General features: G+C 56.3%; 2 protein-coding genes across 2 annotated transcripts; both read right to left on the reverse strand.

Annotated features, from left to right (window-relative positions):
- Nucleotides 1-1,460: 1,460 nt before the first annotated feature.
- Nucleotides 1,461-2,624, reverse strand: LOC125345720 (putative uncharacterized protein NEXN-AS1). The gene is made up of 2 exons (XM_048337764.1): nucleotides 2,403-2,624; nucleotides 1,461-1,973 (listed from the first exon to the last, which is right to left on the reverse strand). The coding sequence occupies exons 1-2, from the start codon at nucleotides 2,622-2,624 to the stop codon at nucleotides 1,461-1,463; spliced, it is 735 nt and encodes a 244-aa protein (XP_048193721.1).
- An 8,547-nt stretch (nucleotides 2,625-11,171) lies between these two features.
- On the reverse strand, nucleotides 11,172-16,793 carry Cnpy1 (canopy FGF signaling regulator 1). The gene is made up of 3 exons (XM_048337971.1): nucleotides 16,547-16,793; nucleotides 14,767-14,863; nucleotides 11,172-11,218 (listed from the first exon to the last, which is right to left on the reverse strand). The coding sequence occupies exons 1-3, from the start codon at nucleotides 16,688-16,690 to the stop codon at nucleotides 11,181-11,183; spliced, it is 279 nt and encodes a 92-aa protein (XP_048193928.1). The 5' UTR covers nucleotides 16,691-16,793; the 3' UTR covers nucleotides 11,172-11,180.
- Between the last annotated feature and the right edge of the window lie 618 nt (nucleotides 16,794-17,411).

Below are 17,411 nucleotides of genomic sequence, written 5' to 3' on the forward strand. Positions count from 1 at the left end.
AGGGAGGCCAGGAGAGGTACTAGGGTCACCAGGGCTGGGTGCCCGCTCTTCCAGCTGGAAGATAAGGACCCAACGTAGAACACTTGGAGTTGTGACCCCTCCTCCCCCCCACCATGGAGACGCCTGGTCAACTTCTAAGATCCGCCTTCTGAACTGGACGGGGCCAGGTTCGGCCCGCCGCGGTGCCCCCCGGGCCGGATGCTTTGGGGACCCATCTCTTGGCGGCAGGGCACCCGCCCCGTGGCCCTACTCAGAGGACCGCCTCGGGATGGGATGCTCACGCTTGAGCTGCTGTTTTCAGAAACCTGGGGTTCGTGCTCATGGCGTCCTTGGCACCCAGAGCCAGAGCCCCAAAAGGGTGAACTCAGCGAGGTGACGGCTGCAGGCAGCCCCGTGTGGGTGGGGGGGTCCAGCACGGTGCCCACCACTCCGGCAAGCGCTGGGCCGCGCCTCTGCGATGCCCCTTTGGGAGGTCACTCTTCCTGCCTCATCTTACGGGGGGGGGGGGGGAAGCCGAGGCTCTGGGAAGGCCGAGTTCCCCTCCTTCCTAGTATGTGAAGAACGTCGAGGGGGCCCCCCGGAGCAGCCTTTCCGAGGGCGAGCTGTGCGCGTGCGTTCCCGCCTGGCTGGGCGTGCTCCGGAACTCGCCCATCCTCACCCCACCCCACCCAGGGCCCGGCTGAATCCCAGAGGATCGGGGGGTCCTGCACCCAAAGCGATGGCGACTAGGCCGGGAGGGGGCCCGGTGTGATGCGGGGTGGCCCGTCAGCCGGGAGCCAGGGCCGCGTTGTCCTCCCGCCTGCGGGTTCAGAGGGAAGAACGGTGCTCAGGAAAATCGTTCCAAGGCAGAGAAAACCCAGGATGTCCGGGCTAGGCTTGGCAGACACATGGACGACAAGGCTTGCGGCCAGGCGGGGGGGGGGGGGGGGTGAGGACGGATCGTGTAGACCAAGTCCACAGGCGCTGTGAGGTTGCGGGGTGCGAGGATCGAGGCAGCCTCTGGGAGTGGCAGCGGAGGGAGGGGAGGAGGGAGAGGAGGCCGCTGTGGGGGTCCAGGAGGGGCGAGGCAGGGCCGGCGGGCACTGGGCATCTCAGCTGAGACCGGGGGCGCCCAGGGTGCCGAGCGGGGCGGGAGGAGGGGGCCCCCAGGCGGGCGGCTCCCCTGGAGACGCTTGGGCGGTTCTGTCCGGGTGGGGCCGCGGTGTCCCGCCTCACGGCCCGGCTGCCCCTGCGCCTCGGTGGGCAGCGGGCACGGGGTGCCCAGGCGCCCCCCTCTGCCTCGCGGGCACTGCGACACCCCGGTGCCCTGGCCGTGAGCCCGGGGTGGCCTGCTGTGCTCTGTGGGCGTGCTGGTCGTGCCCCACACCAGCAGGCTCTTCCCGGGCGCGGCCTGGGCGTCCCTGGAGCCCCTGGGCCGGCTTGGCCGGGCTCCCCCGCTCCCCACGCCCAGGATTCATGGCTCAGAGGCTCCCAGAGGCAGGGCAGCGGGCGGCTGCCCCCGCGACCGCGCAGGGCCCTGGGAAGGGGCGGCGTGAATGGCCGCGGGCTGCACGCATGGCTGCGTCTTCTGTGTGCCCGGGGGCTTCCGCGGAGGAAACGCCGCTGCCCGGGGAGAAAGGGAAGGCGGCGCAGGAAGCGGCCACGTCCGCTCTCGGGGCGCCCTTTACATTCATAATCGGGGGCCTCCCGGCCGGCAGGCTCGGTGGGGCCCGGGGCGTGGGGCCAGGAGGACGCTCCGACCACGGGGGCCGCCCCACGCCCGGCGGTGGAGGCCGAGTCCTCCCCGGGTGCCGGGCCGCGCTGGGTGTTGCCGAGGCCCTGGTGAGCGCGTGCTCCGCTCCCCGCCGGGCTCCGGCTCCCCACGCGACGCCCCGGCGTCTGCGGGTCCCAGGGGCTTCCGCGCCGCCCAGCCAGGGCGGCCCCGGGGCCTGCGGCCGGGCGAAGTGTCTGGAATGTTCTTCCTTTGTCTCTCTCTGTGCAGAGGGGAAGCTGAGGCAGAGGCTCAGCCGCAGACACGAAGCCCCCCACCCCGGGCCTGCGTTGCCATGGCTGGCTTCAGGCATCCGCTGGCAGGAAACACGGCTGTGGGGCTCTGTGTGCAAGGAGGCCAGGCGGGCGGGGGGGGGGGGGACAGAGGGTTTTTTTTTTTAATGAGCAAACAGTCGATTGGACCCCCTAGAAACAAAGGGGGGAGTGGAGGCTCTCCTTCAAAGGCCGGCCGAGCCGGGCTGGGTGACAAGGTGCAGCCGCAGGGCGGGAGGGCGGGGGCCGGGCCTCCGTGGGCAAACAGCGCGGCCCAGGGCCACGGGGAGGAGGGACGGGGCGGAGCCGGGTGGGTGGACGCCCGGGGAACAGCAGAGGGGGCGCAGGGGGGAGGAAGGAGGGCACCCAGCGCCCCGCACTCGGGACTGGCATGTCGGGGGGCGGGAGGAGAGCCCGCCCCAAGGCCCCCAGGTGGGAAGAAGGGCATTGTGGGACGGCGTGCGGGCCATGGTGGCCGGGGCAGGGCCTTTCTCCCCCTGCTCGGCGTCAGCCGCCTCTCCGGTGGAGCGAAGGTGGAGCACCCACTGCCGCGCGCTGGAGGACCGACTGCCCAGAAACGGCCGAGCCCCCGGGACGGGCATCTTGGCTGAGCCAAGAGGACCCCGCGCTCGCCCGGACAAAGAGCTGGAAAGGAAACGCTAAGGGGAAGCGCGCGTCCGTGTGCGCAGAGGGCGAGCGCCCGTCCACCTTCCCGCCGTCCACCTTCCCGGGGAAGAGGAGGACTAGCCGGGCCCTGGCCGTCCACACACGCACTTCCAGGGAGGACTGGGCTCGGCCTGCATCTCCAGGGCCTGCCGCCCCGCGGGGTTTTCTTCCGGGAGGGATACTGGCGACGTGGGACCGGTCTCATCCTCTTTGCCCTCAGGAGGTGGAAGGGGGCCTGGTGGTCACAGCCCTCCCTCACCAGCAGCTCCGCTCTCCTCCGTGCTGGCTGGAAGGGCGTCTGAGAGCAGCCTTGTTACCTGTTTCCTAGACCCCTGGGGACTGGGGGATGGAGGAGGAGAAGATGAATGTTCTGTTCCCCCTAATTGGACAATTCTGTTCCGTGTTTTCGGTTTCTTGTTACCAGTGGCTCCTTTGCCGCTTCCTAAAAGGCTCGTAGAACTCGGCATTTGGCAAGCCGTCTCCGTCGGCTGATCCGCGTGGATGGGCGCCTTTGGGGGTGGCGTGTCTGGGCCACTCCGCGCTTGAAGGCGCGGGGAGGTGGGCGGGGAGTGGCACTGGCCGACTGGGCGTTGTGTGACCGCAGGCTTTGATCGCTGTGTTGTCTCGGACTGCACGGTTGGCCTCTCTGTACTTGGGTCAGCAACCGATTAAATAACTAGATCATTTAAGAATTGAACTCTAGATTGTTTAATCTGAGTTCCAAGAACTCGTGGGGGAAAAGAAGACATGGTCCTTGTGGTTGCCGGTCTGCCTCCCCCGACGGTGGACGGGTTCTTCTCGGCGTGAAGTGCACGTCGGGCCACGGGGCAGCCGTGCGCACCTAGGACGCAGTGTCCAGCTCGGCCACGTGGCCCGTGGCCGCTGTCTGTCGCAGGACACCACCTTCATTCCTCACCCCCCGGAAATGCGCCAGCCGCCTGCTGCTCGAGCTCGTTCTGAGCGAGACGGGTGAAGAAGAAAGACGCCACAGGGAGAACGTCGCCATCGGCACCCGACCGGTCTCCTCGTCATCCCGCTGGCTTTGTTGCGTGGATCGAGAAGGGCCTGTGCGCGGCGTTCCGGCGCGGGGGGGGGGGGAGGACCCCGAGCACGACAAACCAGAAGCGCGGGTGTCGGGAAATGTCCAGCGGCAAAGGACGTTTGCTACAAGGCCCGCGGTTTCTCTGGGCGGGAGGACGGTGCTGTCTGAACGCGCGGCACTAGCGTCCTCGTCGGGGCTGAAAGCCGGGTCCGCGGCGGCACCCTAGCATTGCTCGGAGAAGCCAGTGTCTGCGAGGACGAGGTCGGGGCCTCGGTGACCCTGACCACCCTCCCCACCCGCCACCAAGGGCTGCCGCGAGTGGCACTGTCCCCGTGGTCCGTCTGTGGCCCTGGCACCGGGCCCGGCCCCCACACGCTCCCCAGGTTCATGTCACTAACCGTGAGTGGCGTCGGGGGGACACAAGCCCTCTGACCCATCGTAAGGCCGCGGGGCATCAGCCATCAGGCCGGGAGTCCCGGCCCCCACGTCGGCTGGGGCGCTGGGGGGGGGGGGGGCGGTGGGAACTCCAGGCCCATAGCGGTGACGCGGTCAGGAGACCTGGCCTTTGACCTGGGTCGCTTACGCGACGGCAGACCCCTGACTCGGCCTCGGCGGACAGGGCCCGGCGGCGGCGGCCGTGGGCTGCGCCTGCTCCGCCGGGGGGGGGGGGGGGGCTCGTGGAGTATGACAGGTGCGCCCGTGAGCCGCTCTGGTGACCACAATGCCCACGGCGCCTCCACGGGGGCTCAGCTCTCGCCCGTGGGCGGCTCCGACCTAGACGGCTCCTCAGCGCCTGTGGCCGAAGGAGGCCCCGGAGCCCGGGGAGGGGGGACGGCCGCCGGAGCGTCCCCACGGAGGGAGGCCCTGGGTGACGAGGGGAGGGGGGCGCTGCACCCGGAGCCCCCCCCGAGCAGGACGCCCGCCGGCCGGCGCGGACGCCCCCTCGCATGGAGGGAGGGAAGAGCCAGCGGCCACCGGCCCCAGCCCAAGTCCCCCGAGCCGGGCCCGTGTCCGCACCCCCACCCCCCGCGCGGCTGGGGCGCAGGCAGGGCAGGACGCCACGCTGTCCCCCCCCGCTCGTGACAAAGCAGAAAGGAGGGAGCGGCCCTCCCAGGGCGGGACCGGGCTTAGGCCGTCCCGGGGCCAGCGGCTGGGCGGCCAGTGGCTTCCCCGAGGGAGCCGAGGACCAGGCACTCCGGTCTTCCTGCAAAGCCCCCCCCCCCCCCGCCACAAGAGCCCAGCGCCGGGCACCTCGGTCTCCCACCAAGATGAGGCTGAACCTGGGGGGAGCCCGGCTGCGCCCCGCCGCAGTTCGCGGCTTCCGGATCCGAGCCGGATGCCCTGCGGCCTTCGCCGTCTCTGCGCGTCCTTCCTACCGGGCAATGGCCACGGGCCCCGGCCGCGGACCGGGCTCCCTCCCTCCGCGCGCACCCGGGCAGAGCCCTGCGGACCGACGGGGCCCTCGCCAGCCCTGGGGATCTGCGCTGAGGTGGCCTTGGATCGAGGCAGAAGCCCGGCACGGGGCGGGGGGGCTCCCTCTCCCCTCTCTCCCATGGAGACCCCGGCCAGGCCTCCCAGGCCCCCCTCTCGGTGTGTGCCCCCCACCCCCGGGCCGGCCCCCACGACCTCCCCTCGGGCCTTCTGTGGCTGTCCACGGCCTCCTGGCCGCACGTAGTGATCACGAGCTGGGGCTCAGGGAGCACGCGCGGGCTGACGGGGCAAAGGAGGCCTGGGCGGTTGAGGGGGTGCCCGTCCCACGGTGGGGGGCACTTCAGGTCCACGTGGGGAGGGACGATTCGCGGCTGCCCCTCGCTGCCAAGGAGCCCCAGGGCCAGGCGGGTGGACGCCCACCTGCCTCGCTCACTCGCGGGCCCCGGTCTGTGGGCGACTCCTGGCTTTTCCTCTCAGGCCCGATTGGGTAGACCACGTGACTTGGGGGACCCCTACCACCAATGGGGAGCAGCGACAACTCTATAGACAGAGGGGCCCGGACCAGCGCTCCGCCCACACGAGGTCCTGGCACCGTGCGTGGGCTTTCGGGGGTGCACATGGATGCCAGTGGGTCGGGGGGGGGGGGAGGCCCCATCAGCTCGCGGCTCTTCTCTCCGGCAGGGCCTTGTCTGGGCCCGTAGCGGCGAGTGTCCCTCTGGGACGTGGACCGGCGGGCAGGGATGGCCCCGCTCAGGGGCACAGCCTGCCTGCCGAGGACACGACCGCCAGAGAGCTCGGGCGCACGGTCAAAGGGCACCCCTCGCTCTGCCCACCGCCCTGGGCTCTGCTGGCCACTGACTTCAGCGCCATCCTACAGCCCCCCCCCGGCCCCGCTGCCCACCCCGAGGCCCGGTGCAGCTGGCAGGGGCCTCCCCCGATGGGGCGGGTCACCAGGGCACGGAAGGGAACCGGGATGAGGAGCTGAGGTAGGCCCGGACCCGACACCCCTCCCACAGTGCCCAGGCCACTGTCCCCCCCCCCGGCTAGCTGGGTACCGTGCTGGAGGGGTGCCCACAGTGCCCAGGCCGCTGTCCCCCGCGAGCTGGGGCTGCTCTTGGGCAGGACGCGCCCTCCCCGGCTCTGGCAGATGCCCACAGCGGGCCTCAGCCCTGGGGCTCTGGAAGCGGGGAGCCCTGGCTTCTACACGGTCACATGGTGGAGATGACGTCAACACCTTTCGCCCACCGTTTGGGGGCATCGCTTTTCCCGAAAGTGGGGGGGGGGGGGAATAAAAACAGCAACCAAACCAAAAAGCTATTCCAATCCCCTTTAATCTTGGGGCATTAATATTTAATCTGGGCTTCTATGGCATCGCAAGGCAGTCCAAGGGCACAGCTCATCCTAAAGGTCAAAGCATCTGCTCCCTGACGAAGCCAGCCTCTGCATCGGGTTCCTCCCGTCTCAGTACTGCTTGCTATTTACCGGGCTCATTGTGTAACAGACACCACCTCTTCTATTTCCTGCTCTAACGCAGAGGGCACGGCAGTGGCTCACCAGTGCCCTTGATGAAGAACAACGGGGAAGGGAGGTGATTTCCACCAGAGAAGCCCTGGGTTGCGATCTCCCGTCTCCGTGAGAGCAGCGCCACCTCAGGGCGCCAGTCACCCTTTGCCAGCGAAGTTCAGACCACCCACCACCGAGCAAACCCCACCTGTCCAGAAAGCTGCCAGGAGCCCAACCTCAGCTCAGTGCCAGCGGCGGGCTTGGGCTCCGGGCGCAGCCTCTATGAATCAACCTTGAGGATGGCATGAATATTTCAGCTGAGCGCAGAAAGGATCGTTCTGAGTCCCAGCCATGTTTAATTAGTTGGCTTTGGGTATTCAATGCTCTGATCGGGGAGCCTCAGACAACCATGTATCAACATGCCTGAGAGAAAGTTCCAGAACCCTCAGGAGCTTGTTGCAAAGGTCGCGCACCCACAGTGGATAGATGGATCACCTGGTGATGGGTTCAGACTCCTGTTTTCTCTAGCCTTTGGGTTCCAGCGAGCAGGGCCATCTACTTCACTAGTAAATTGCTTTATTGTTCAGCCTTTTTGCTTTGTCTTATTGTGTTTGCAGTTAAAATCTGGGTTCTGGAATAATGAAACATGAGATTCTAAGGTATTTCCACTGTAATCGTGTAGCATATTTACTTTCCAACAACTTCTTGATACATTAAATATGTTTTGTAATTCTTGCTGCCGTGGAATTGAGTGTTCTCTCTGTGTTGTCACTTTCAAGTATTTTTGTTACTTTCATGACAATCTTGAGATAATTCTCAAGATAAGGAATATAGAAAATATGTCAGGAACTGAAGACATTTCCAGACATTGCTCCGGAAGTCGGAATCTCCAGATCTACCCTGTACAGCAATAAAAGCTCTGGTTAAATTTTCCATGTCCTAATTTTATTTACTTATGCAAATGCACGTTTACTTTTTACTACGTACCTATGTGTTTAGGTTTCTTTCCACCTACGTGTGCATCCACCTAATACTTTCTCAGAGACTCCAGAAGAGGACAAAACTTCATCTGATAATTCAGACCCAAACACAAGCCTGCAGAAGCCAACTTTGGTCTCCTGGTGACAACCCGCCTTGCTCAGGGCAGCTCAGGGGCGTCCTTCCTCCTCGGTAAGTGCGCACTCGTGGGACCAGGCGGCAAGCAGACGCTAGAAGGAACACACCATTGCCTGCCTCTTTTCCTAGCTGATTTACTTTCTAGACAACAAGTCTCTGTGATCTCCATGCTCCAGTTTCATCCACTGCATTGCACCATTTTATCCACTTAGGTTCATTGCTCTAAAAGCAAATATCCTGTAGAACTTTATAAATTTATAAAGAGGAATTAATCTATAGGTAGAGAACCATTAACACAACCTCACTGGCATCTAACATGTGTATTTTCATTGTGATGATTGAACAACAGGGCTGGTACCAAGCTGTGTTGTATACTACTGCATGGGCTTGAACCTATCCATGATTAGCTCGCAAACTTGTATTCTGTTTACACAAAGACTACAAGTCACACATGGGGAAGAAAAGCTACTCATATCCCACTAGTACCTGAATTTTGAGCTTGATACAGAGTTTACACTTTTCTACTTTGATAAAGCAATTGCATCAACAAACATCAACATCAATGGAGAAATCAGTGTAGAAAATATTGCCTGGCCCCTCCTTTTCTGGGGCTTGTCTTGGTAAATGAAGTGTTGGTCTCTCGCATTCAGGACTCTGACTCAGTTCTGCTCTGCACTGCTCGGGGAAGTGGAGTCACCCATCTCGGTTTGTTCTTAGAGCGCTGTTCACATAACAACCATGCTGTTTGTCTCGGCTCCTTTGGTCAGTGGGTTGTGAGGACAGGTTCGTGCCAGTCTTCCGTGGAGACCCAAACAAACCACCTCACAGTACAACCCAAGTTGGCCTTGCCACAGCCAGGCCAACTCATTATTTGAAGAAGCATCACCCTGTCTTCCCAGAAACACACATACATGCACACAGACATACACGCATGTGTGCATGCATACATACACACGTACACACACGTACATACACACATACATACCTACACACATAGACACACATACACACATAGACACACATATGCACATATACACACATACACACATACACACACATACGCACATATACACACATACACACACATACACACATACACACATATACACATATGCACATATACACACATACACACATAGACACACATACACGCATATACACACATACATACATACATCGGTTCTCGTCAGCTCTAAATAAGTTGGCTTCCACATCCCCGACGTTGCTTTCTGTTTTCTCTTTGGCTTGGTTAGGTTCCCCCCCTTCTCCCCCTGCCTTTTTTGTCTTTGTGTTGGGCCCTAAGTGTCATTTTAAACGCAGGAAGGGAGGAAGTCAGGACGCAGCCACTGTGTCCCCCGCTGCTGCTCGGGAGCGGGGCAGGGCCCCCCACCCCCCCCCCCCCCACCCCCGGGGAGCAGCGGAGGATGCTCCTCTCAGACTGCACACACCCACGCTCCAGCCCCGCTTTGCGCTTTCAGACCTCTAGTTGGGTATCTGTTACCCAGCAAGCCACACTCACACAAACCCAACCGGCCTGGACTGGGAAAAGAGAAATACATACAAACCACGAGACAGCGAAAACATCGCAAGCCATTTCACCCGGAAAACCCAAGGGGGGGGGGGAATAAAACACCCCGTGTGGAAAGCTATAGTTGGCAAAAACCTGGGTGCTCACGGCGGTGAGTGTCCCGGTGCCTGGCTCTGCCATTCAAAGCCACAGCTGGGGTGCCCCTGAGGGGCCCAGAGAAGGGGGGCCTCTCTCCGCGTACCCTCAGGTTGGGAACTGGACCCACATTCGACGCCTAGCATCTGTATGTGAGAATGTTTAACAACCGCGGATGAGGATGCGGAGATAAAGGCGGCGAGTGACACCTGGGCAGCCACTGAGCTTCTCGTGTTTTCTGGGTGCTTCCTACCCGGGGCCAGGCCCCTCCCCTCCCCCCCCCCCCCCCCCCCCCCCGGTCATTCGCGCTCTGAGAAGACCTGTGCTGCCCCAGTGCCTTTGCCAACAACAGCCAAGTTAGGAAACTGCCAAGGAGGCCCAGATTCACGGGTCCAGGGACTGCGCTTTAAGTGGCACTACCCCGTTTCTACTACTCTACTAGAAAATAATACAAACTGCACGGAGTCTTAGTTTCCTCTCCCATTGGCTACAGGGCAGGCTGATGAAACACTAAACCAGCTACCAAAATGTAAACAAATAGCTAAATAAATCACTACACACCCTTTCTCAAATTCCAAAGAAATAAGTGACATTGACTTAAGACTATTACTTAATATGATTACAGATAGGAGAAAATAAAAATTGATTGCTGTTAGTTTTGGAAGTTTTCCACATTTAAGATTTTTCCACCAAAGAGCCAATTGAATTGCTAACTGTGCAATTTTAGGTAATTACGTGGCAAGATAGCCAACTGTTTTAGTTTTTTGTTTTGTTTTTGTTTTGGTATAGAAATTACATCATGTTATCCACTCCATTTTCTCTGGCAACAGTAATGATTTCTTTATTAAAACAAGTGTAGACTGCACCCTAACATGTGCAATCATTACACTCAGAGTTTACCGAGCGCAAATTTAATAGCCAGGAGTAACTGTAACTGCACTTCATATGATATTAAATGTGGACCCAAAGACCTCTGTGATCACATCCCAGCTCCCCTTCCCCTTCAGATTGTCCAGTAATAAAATCTACCTACTAAATAAAACCTTGGCGAAAAATCACCCAGGAGAGTTTGCAACAAACTAGCCTGTTCACTACCGTTAAAGTTAATGCCCAATGTGCTCTTCAGCCAACTCCGAAACCATCCACACCCGGAAGGCAACTTTAAGCAAGACTACGATAATTATTGCCATTTATATCCATTCTACTAAGTTCTGGAAATAAGTTTCAAAACTTCAGACTTTTCAGAAATATAAACTCCGTTCCTGATAAGAAGTGGGGTCATTCTTTTTTATTTTATTTTACCAATAACAAATTAAACTCTTCAGAACACTAGATTTGGAATTAGTTGGAATAGCATTCCTTAAGTTTGTGGCCTGTCAAATATTTGAAAATACAATCAAGTCTTACCAAATAGCATATTACATTTGGGATGTCATATACATTTGCTATGAAATATATAGTACATGTCTATTTCGTTTTTTACATGTCTCACTTTTTCTCACCAAATTGAATGCTTTGTTCCCAAGTCTGTTTTTATCCAAATCTGCTGAGGAAATTGAGGTTTTATGCTTCATCTACGGGAAGAGTTGTTGTTTATCATGAAGTCAAAAACAGGTTTTCAAAACAATATCATGCAGGGGACACACACAGCACAGATACTAGACCTGTGGACATAAACGCCGGCCATCGCCTCTGGGCTGTGACTTTGCTCCATTCCACAACAGTCCTACCTCTCTCCTAGAGCTCTGTATGATTTGCAGAAGTCCCACACAGATCTGGAATAAAATAATAGGCAGCATCACGACCACGCTCTATCTATACCAGACCGTTCATTCACTTGCCTCCCACAAAAAGTGCATGCTGGCGGGGGGCGTAGGGGAAAGCTTTGCTGACAGAATATCTCCAACCCATGCCAGCGCAGAGAGGGCATCTTCTATCCCCGGACCCTGGGCCAGGCTTCCACGCTGACTTGCGCTGCTACCGGGAGATTCCGAGCCAGGCTAGGTGTGGTGACCTGTCTCCCGCAGTGTGGAGGTGTTCCGCCTCCCTCAGAGAGGGTGAGGCTTGCAAGGGCAAAAGATCCAAGGCACAAGGAAATACTGTGGTTCCTACTATTTTTTTTTTTTCCCATTGAAGGCAATGCCTGCCAATTCTACACAGACAAGCTAGGGGTTATTTTAGCCACGTGATTTATTTAAAATATCCTAGCTTTTGGAAGCAATTGTTTTATAGAGTAGAATTTATATCCTTGCCTTTTGGGGTTGAAAAGTCTAGACAGAGAGATAAAAAAAAAGGTTGATATATTAAATATAGGTGGCTTGTTTCTGGATAGCTGATACTTTAAAATGTATGGTATTGCATGTAGACAGGTATGTGGCCAATTCTGTAGTTGTGGTGTTTTTTTTAAATGTGAAGATTTGTTATCAGGGAAGCAATAGATGAGTCCAGAACACACTTAGATATTCCCACTGACACCTCTCACACAGCCTTCTAAACAAAAGAATAGTCTTCCATGTGTCACCCACGCAGCAAGCGGAGCTGTGCTCTGAAGCACATCCTAGATCGCGTCAAACACTTGGATTTCAAGACGCCAACACGAGAGTCGGAGAAGCCTGGAAGCCTGGGTTCTGTGCCACAGAGCCAGGACAATCTCATGAGCTCACCCTTGCCTTTGCCTAGCGAACAAAGATGAAGTGAGGACGCCCCTTCTCCCGCTCCTCCCCAGAGCGGAGCGCCGGGGAGCTGGCCTAGCCAGCCCACGGCACCGGAGCCCACACCCAGAGAACGCGGTAGCCTTCGCTGAGGTCGCTCCTGCCCATCCACGCTGGTAGAACACAGTCTTGGTGAAAACCTCACCCACGCGGTACTTCCACACTCCACTACCACCATCCTAATTTTGCCGTAAGGACAAGCTTCTCCAGTCCACCCTCTTATTTTTGTGTAGGTGGGTGGAGGTTTGAGGCTAAATATTTTGGGGTCTGGATGTGTTCTCATCAGCCCTATTACAGATAAAGTAAATGCATCTATAGTAAGCAGGGGGGAAAAAAAAAAGCAAAACTCATGCACATACAATTTGCATGTTAAATATAGAAAGTAAATTTCCAATGACATCTTGAATTCTAGGAATGTCTATTTTCTAAATACGTGTTTCTTTGTAAGTGAACTTTTTCCTAGAAGCCAATAACACATATTATATACCCAGGGAATAGTTAGTGGTGAGTGTGTAGTTTCATGACCTCCAGCACACACATGTACACACACACACACACACACACACACACACCCAGTCACATCTCTAAGACAGCATTTCAAGTTCAGAGATCAGATCACATCAGAGCCGTGTGAAATGCAGAGAAAGCTGTATTTACCAACGGAGCAGGGCTGTTCTGCTCTAGTGGGAAGCTCACTGGGCTGTGTTTCAGATCATGTTTTAGGGCATCTGGAGTTTTCCTTGACATTAAAATCTTACTTTTTATACAGAGGTTGAAATGATCTGCAATGTCATTCACATACGAGATTTTTATCTTTGGCTGTTGCTTGGGGTTTTTTTTTTCCTAGTAATTTTTAAAGAAACAACAACAACAAAATACCCAAACCTTCTTTACTTCAATACTAGGGATGAGGGGGAGTTTGGTGTCTAAGGTTCATTTATTGGCAGGTTTTACTGTTTGAATGGTTTGCAGCACCTGTAGTTGTTTCGTGCAGAAACAACTTGCAGGAACTCAGCCCTCTGCTCCGGCCACCAGGCTTTCCTGCTGCGTGGGCCCTTTCACTCAACTTCCCCACGCAGAGGAGGAAGTCGTTTAAAAAATAAAACTCTAACAATCCACAACTTTCCCGTTGATACAGCCAACACCACACATCTCTTAGGTTTCTTCTCTAAGCTTATATTTTCTCTGGACTAGTATGAATGTTCATTTCCTTGCAAGTATGCTGAAGGAATGAGTAGAAGCCAGATCTGGACTTGCTGGATTTCTCTAGAACTTTCCTTCAGGGATGATGGCTAGACCTATCTTTGTCACGTCTGATGAGTGTTCACGTACCAAATTGTTTGTACTCTGCCCAGCCTGCGCTCCTTGCAAGGAGAAACAGGAAAGTAGCGTTCATCAAGGGCGTGTGTCTCCCTGCAAGCCCCAAAGCTTCAAGCAGCTATGGACCTACTCGGCTTTCACAGGTGACTACATAAAGACCTCCTCAAACTGAGCACCCTCCATCAAGTCATTGCATTGTATTTCCCCCCTGTACACTCCCATTGAAAGTGGATTTAAATAGAAAACAATCCAGTATCCACAGAGGGGGAAAAAAACCTTCAACTGCTGTTCGCGGGGATGTGACCCTCTGGTCTAAGACCTTAGCTGCAATCATGCAGTAACTGCTATTTTTAAGGACTTTGGAACTAAATTTGATGAAGTGGATTTCTGTGACTATATCTTCTCAATGCTAACAATCTCAAGCTTCTACATAGCTAAAAAATGTACTGCATAGGCTTTAAAAATCAATATATTAACCCATGCAAATACTTCAATATATTTACCAATACCATATTCTTTTTTCCTCATTTTCTTCTTGAAGATATCCAGAGGAATGCACGATTTCTACATGCGTCAAGTATTATGGGCCTAACTTCGTGTTCATCCAGCTGAGGCTAGGCAGGGGTCATGACTTCAACTTGGTGCACAACAACGATTATCTAGTCATTTTCCCTAGCTTCTGAGCATGCACGTGTGTGTGTGTGTGTGTGTGTGTGTGTGTGTGTGTGTGTGTGTGTGAGAGAGAGAGAGAGAGAATAGGAGGCAAGATTACAGTCTACCCTCTACTCCAGAAAAATATTCCTTTAGTGTAGCTACTCGGGGAAAGAAACCTGAAAAAAAATATTCATCACAATCTCCCAAACATAAAACTTTATAATTTTTCTTCTGAGCTAAAAATCTTGTCTCCCACAGGTAGAGCCAATGCTCCAGTCATAAAGAAAGACTCCTTGCCTGGTCTGGATGGGAAAATCCAATGTCTACCAGTGTAAATCTGAACCACAGAGGGCTGGTTCTCCCACAAGGGAGCTCAATGGCAAACTCAGAGAAAGAAGAGGAGAGGGGTGCGCAGGGTTCACCCCCGGGGCTGATGGGGCTGGCCCGGCTCACTCGGCCTACTTCCCGGAACCCTGTGTCAGAGCCACGGCTTCCTGCCAGGCAGCCAGACTTGTTCTGCAAAACAAGATGTGTGTGTGTGTGTGTGTGTGTGTGTGTGTGTGTGTGTGGAGAGAGAGAGAGAGAGAGAGAGAGAGAGAGAGAGAGAGGCTGAGCACATGTTACATCAGACACAGTACCTGATTTTTCACTGCACAGCTTGTCAGCTAGATAGTGTGCCTCCTGGGCGATAAGTGCGAATATTTCATCTTCATACTCTTCTATTATAGTTTCACACTGCAGAAACACAATAACAACATATGTGTATAGAGAGACACGCAGTGGCAGGCACCTCGCGAGGAAGCTCTTAGCACCATTTTATTAGCAAAACATATGAAGCCATGTAAAGCAGGTAGTCCATTTTTCTTTGCAGCTTGGCTTAATACATCACTGCCTTAGATCAACTTTCTCCCCAGAATGCTAATTACATCATTTCCTGGGACTTGACTGTGGGATTAGTCCACAGAGGAGGAGGAGGAGGAAGAGGAGGAGGAGGAGGAGGAGGAGGAGGAGAAGGAAGAAGAGGAAGAAGAGGCGGAGGAAGAGGGGGAGGACGAAGAGAAGGAAGGAAAATGGCTCTCTGTATTTCTCTTCCTGAACCGGGTTTTCTATTAAGGAGCTGAAAAGTCTCAACTTTTTTCATCTTCCTAGACATCTTAAAGAACAAATCTCCCTGAAATGGTTAAACCAGTTTCCTTCCAACTTAGCATAATAATCCATTTTGTGGCTTGAACAGCAACAACAACAAACAAACAAACAAGGAAGCCTCTTTTCTGGCAATCAAAACAAATGGGTCTTGGGTTTCACCATGGAGAAAGTGCTCTTCGGTGACTTAGGAAAAAAATCTCTTTTCCACAATTTAGAAAGGTAGCCCAAATTTCATTTTGCTCTCCAAAAATAAAAAAGAATAACAACCTGACATATCACAGCGGAGGAAGCTCTGATCTGCACCTGAATCTGAACAGCTTAAATTCCAACTGGACTGTTTCTTCATCAAAAAAGGACCAGGTGACACTCTTGGACCTGTGAGGACACGCTAGGGCCCTGGCTTAGAGGCTTGGGACTCATTTTCTGAGTTCATTAAGAAAGACTCTTAAAAAAAAAAAAAGAAAATGGCATTTAAAACTATTTTAATTCCACTATAATGTGTTTATTTAAAACCTGTGAACTACAAACACTAACACTGCCATTCCTATTTCAAGGGACTTTTAACCTGAATTACTGCCCCCGCTTTTTAATTAAAATGAAGTCTCCAAATGTCAGCTCCCGCCCTTGTTTCGGGACCTCCACAGCTGACATTTGGGTTAATTCGTGAACTTAATACATTTTTTAAACAGGCCTGCCCATCACTTGGTGTGATCCAGCAGCCTTAAGTAAAGTGAAATATATTGCAATATACTTTGCCAGGCACATCCCAGCAAGCCAGAGTCCAACATTTATGTAAAATCAACATTATTCTGGAAGGAAATTTGGCATTATGCCAGCTAAGCCTTTATTTAACTTGAATTTTGTGCTAGCAAACTTGAATTAACTCAGGGGGGAAAAAAGATTTCTTTCTTCTGTGAAGCCTTTTGGGGTAGGAGATGATCACGCGGCCTCCCGTCCTCCCCGCGCCCCTTGGCTGTCAATAGGAACACGCAACCTTGCCTTCTCCTGTGGGTGGTGCGGGCCGGAGCCCCGCGCCCTGCGGTGGGAGCCCGAGCCGGGACGCTCCCGGGCGCGCAGTCCTGTTGGGTCGGGGTCTGGGTCTCCCCACAGCCCCCCGAGGTGACCCAGAAGGTTCACACTGAGCGGGCAGGCGGTCAGCACCGGGCATGGAGGGCGTTTGAAGGGGTAGGGCCCGGGCGCAAGAGCCTTGGGAGAGCGCGGCGCGGGGCCCTCCCGAGCCCCGGGAACCAGCTGCTCCCCCCGGAAGCTTACCGCGAACTTCAGAGGCCAGTAGGCGTCCGAATAAAAGAAGAACTTTTTGTATTCGGGGTAAATCTTGTCTCCTTTCCGCGGCGCGTATCTCTTGAAAGTCTTCCGCTTGGTCACCGGGTCCTCGTCGAGCTGGTAGTCGTTCATGCGCTCGCACACTTTATCCAGGAGGTCGGTGAGGAAGGCCTCGGACTGGGCCAGGGGCACCTGCGGAGACGAACCAGCGGCGGCCCTGGCGCGGACCGCGGGCCCCGCGCGCATCCCCGCCCCGTGCGCCCCGCGCCCCGCGGGGCCCGGCCCGCGCGCCTCCCCTCCCGCCCCGTGCGCCCCGCGCCCCGCGGGGCCCGGCCCGCGCGCCTCCCCTCCCGCCCCGTCCGCCCCGCGCGCCTCCCCTCCCGCCCCGTGCGCCCCGCGCGCCTCCCCTCCCGCCCCGTGCGCCCCGCGCCCCGCGGGGCCCGGCCTCCACTCGGAGCCCGTGCGGTGCGCGCCGGCCACCGCGGACAGACACAAACTTCCAACGACTGGAAAGTATGCACCGGCGCGATCACTTAGCAAAGTCACTGAGCCCGCAGAATAAAGCACGGAAAACGGCAGGGGGGGGGGGAGAGAGAGAGAGAGAGGGAGAGAGGGAGAGAGAGAGAGGGGGGGGGGGAGAGGCAGCGCCCCAGAGCCAACTGTCTTGAGAAGTCCGCAGTGAACCCAAAAGTTCTCCCTCCAAGCCCCCCTCGGCCCGGGGTCCCCTCCGGGACGGGCCCCTGGCGGCCCGGAGGACGCGGGCCCAAGAAGGTCGCCCGGGCTGTCTTTGGGAGCCGCGGGAGCGCGTCGGGGCGCCCTCTCCTCGGGGATCCGGCCACCGCCCCCCCCCCCC

Source organism: Perognathus longimembris, chromosome 2 (assembly GCF_023159225.1).
Source record: "Perognathus longimembris pacificus isolate PPM17 chromosome 2, ASM2315922v1, whole genome shotgun sequence".
Lineage (NCBI taxonomy): Eukaryota > Metazoa > Chordata > Mammalia > Rodentia > Heteromyidae > Perognathus > Perognathus longimembris.

Bases quoted from the DNA above. Each gene is read 5' to 3' on its own strand.
- LOC125345720 (XM_048337764.1), bottom strand. From the start codon at position 2,624: ATGCCCGTCCCGGGGGCTCGGCCGTTTCTGGGCAGTCGGTCCTCCAGC. The intron at 1,974-2,402 runs GTGCGGGGCGCT...CCCTCTGCACAG, and splicing joins CCCCGACATGCCAGTCCCGA to AGAGAGACAAAGGAAGAACA.
- Cnpy1 (XM_048337971.1), bottom strand. From the start codon at position 16,690: ATGAACGACTACCAGCTCGACGAGGACCCGGTGACCAAGCGGAAGACT. The intron at 14,864-16,546 runs GTAAGCTTCCGG...GTGTTTCTGCAG, and splicing joins ACTGGCCTCTGAAGTTCGCG to TGTGAAACTATAATAGAAGA. The intron at 11,219-14,766 runs GTACTGTGTCTG...ATTTTATTCCAG, and splicing joins GCTGTGCAGTGAAAAATCAG to ATCTGTGTGGGACTTCTGCA.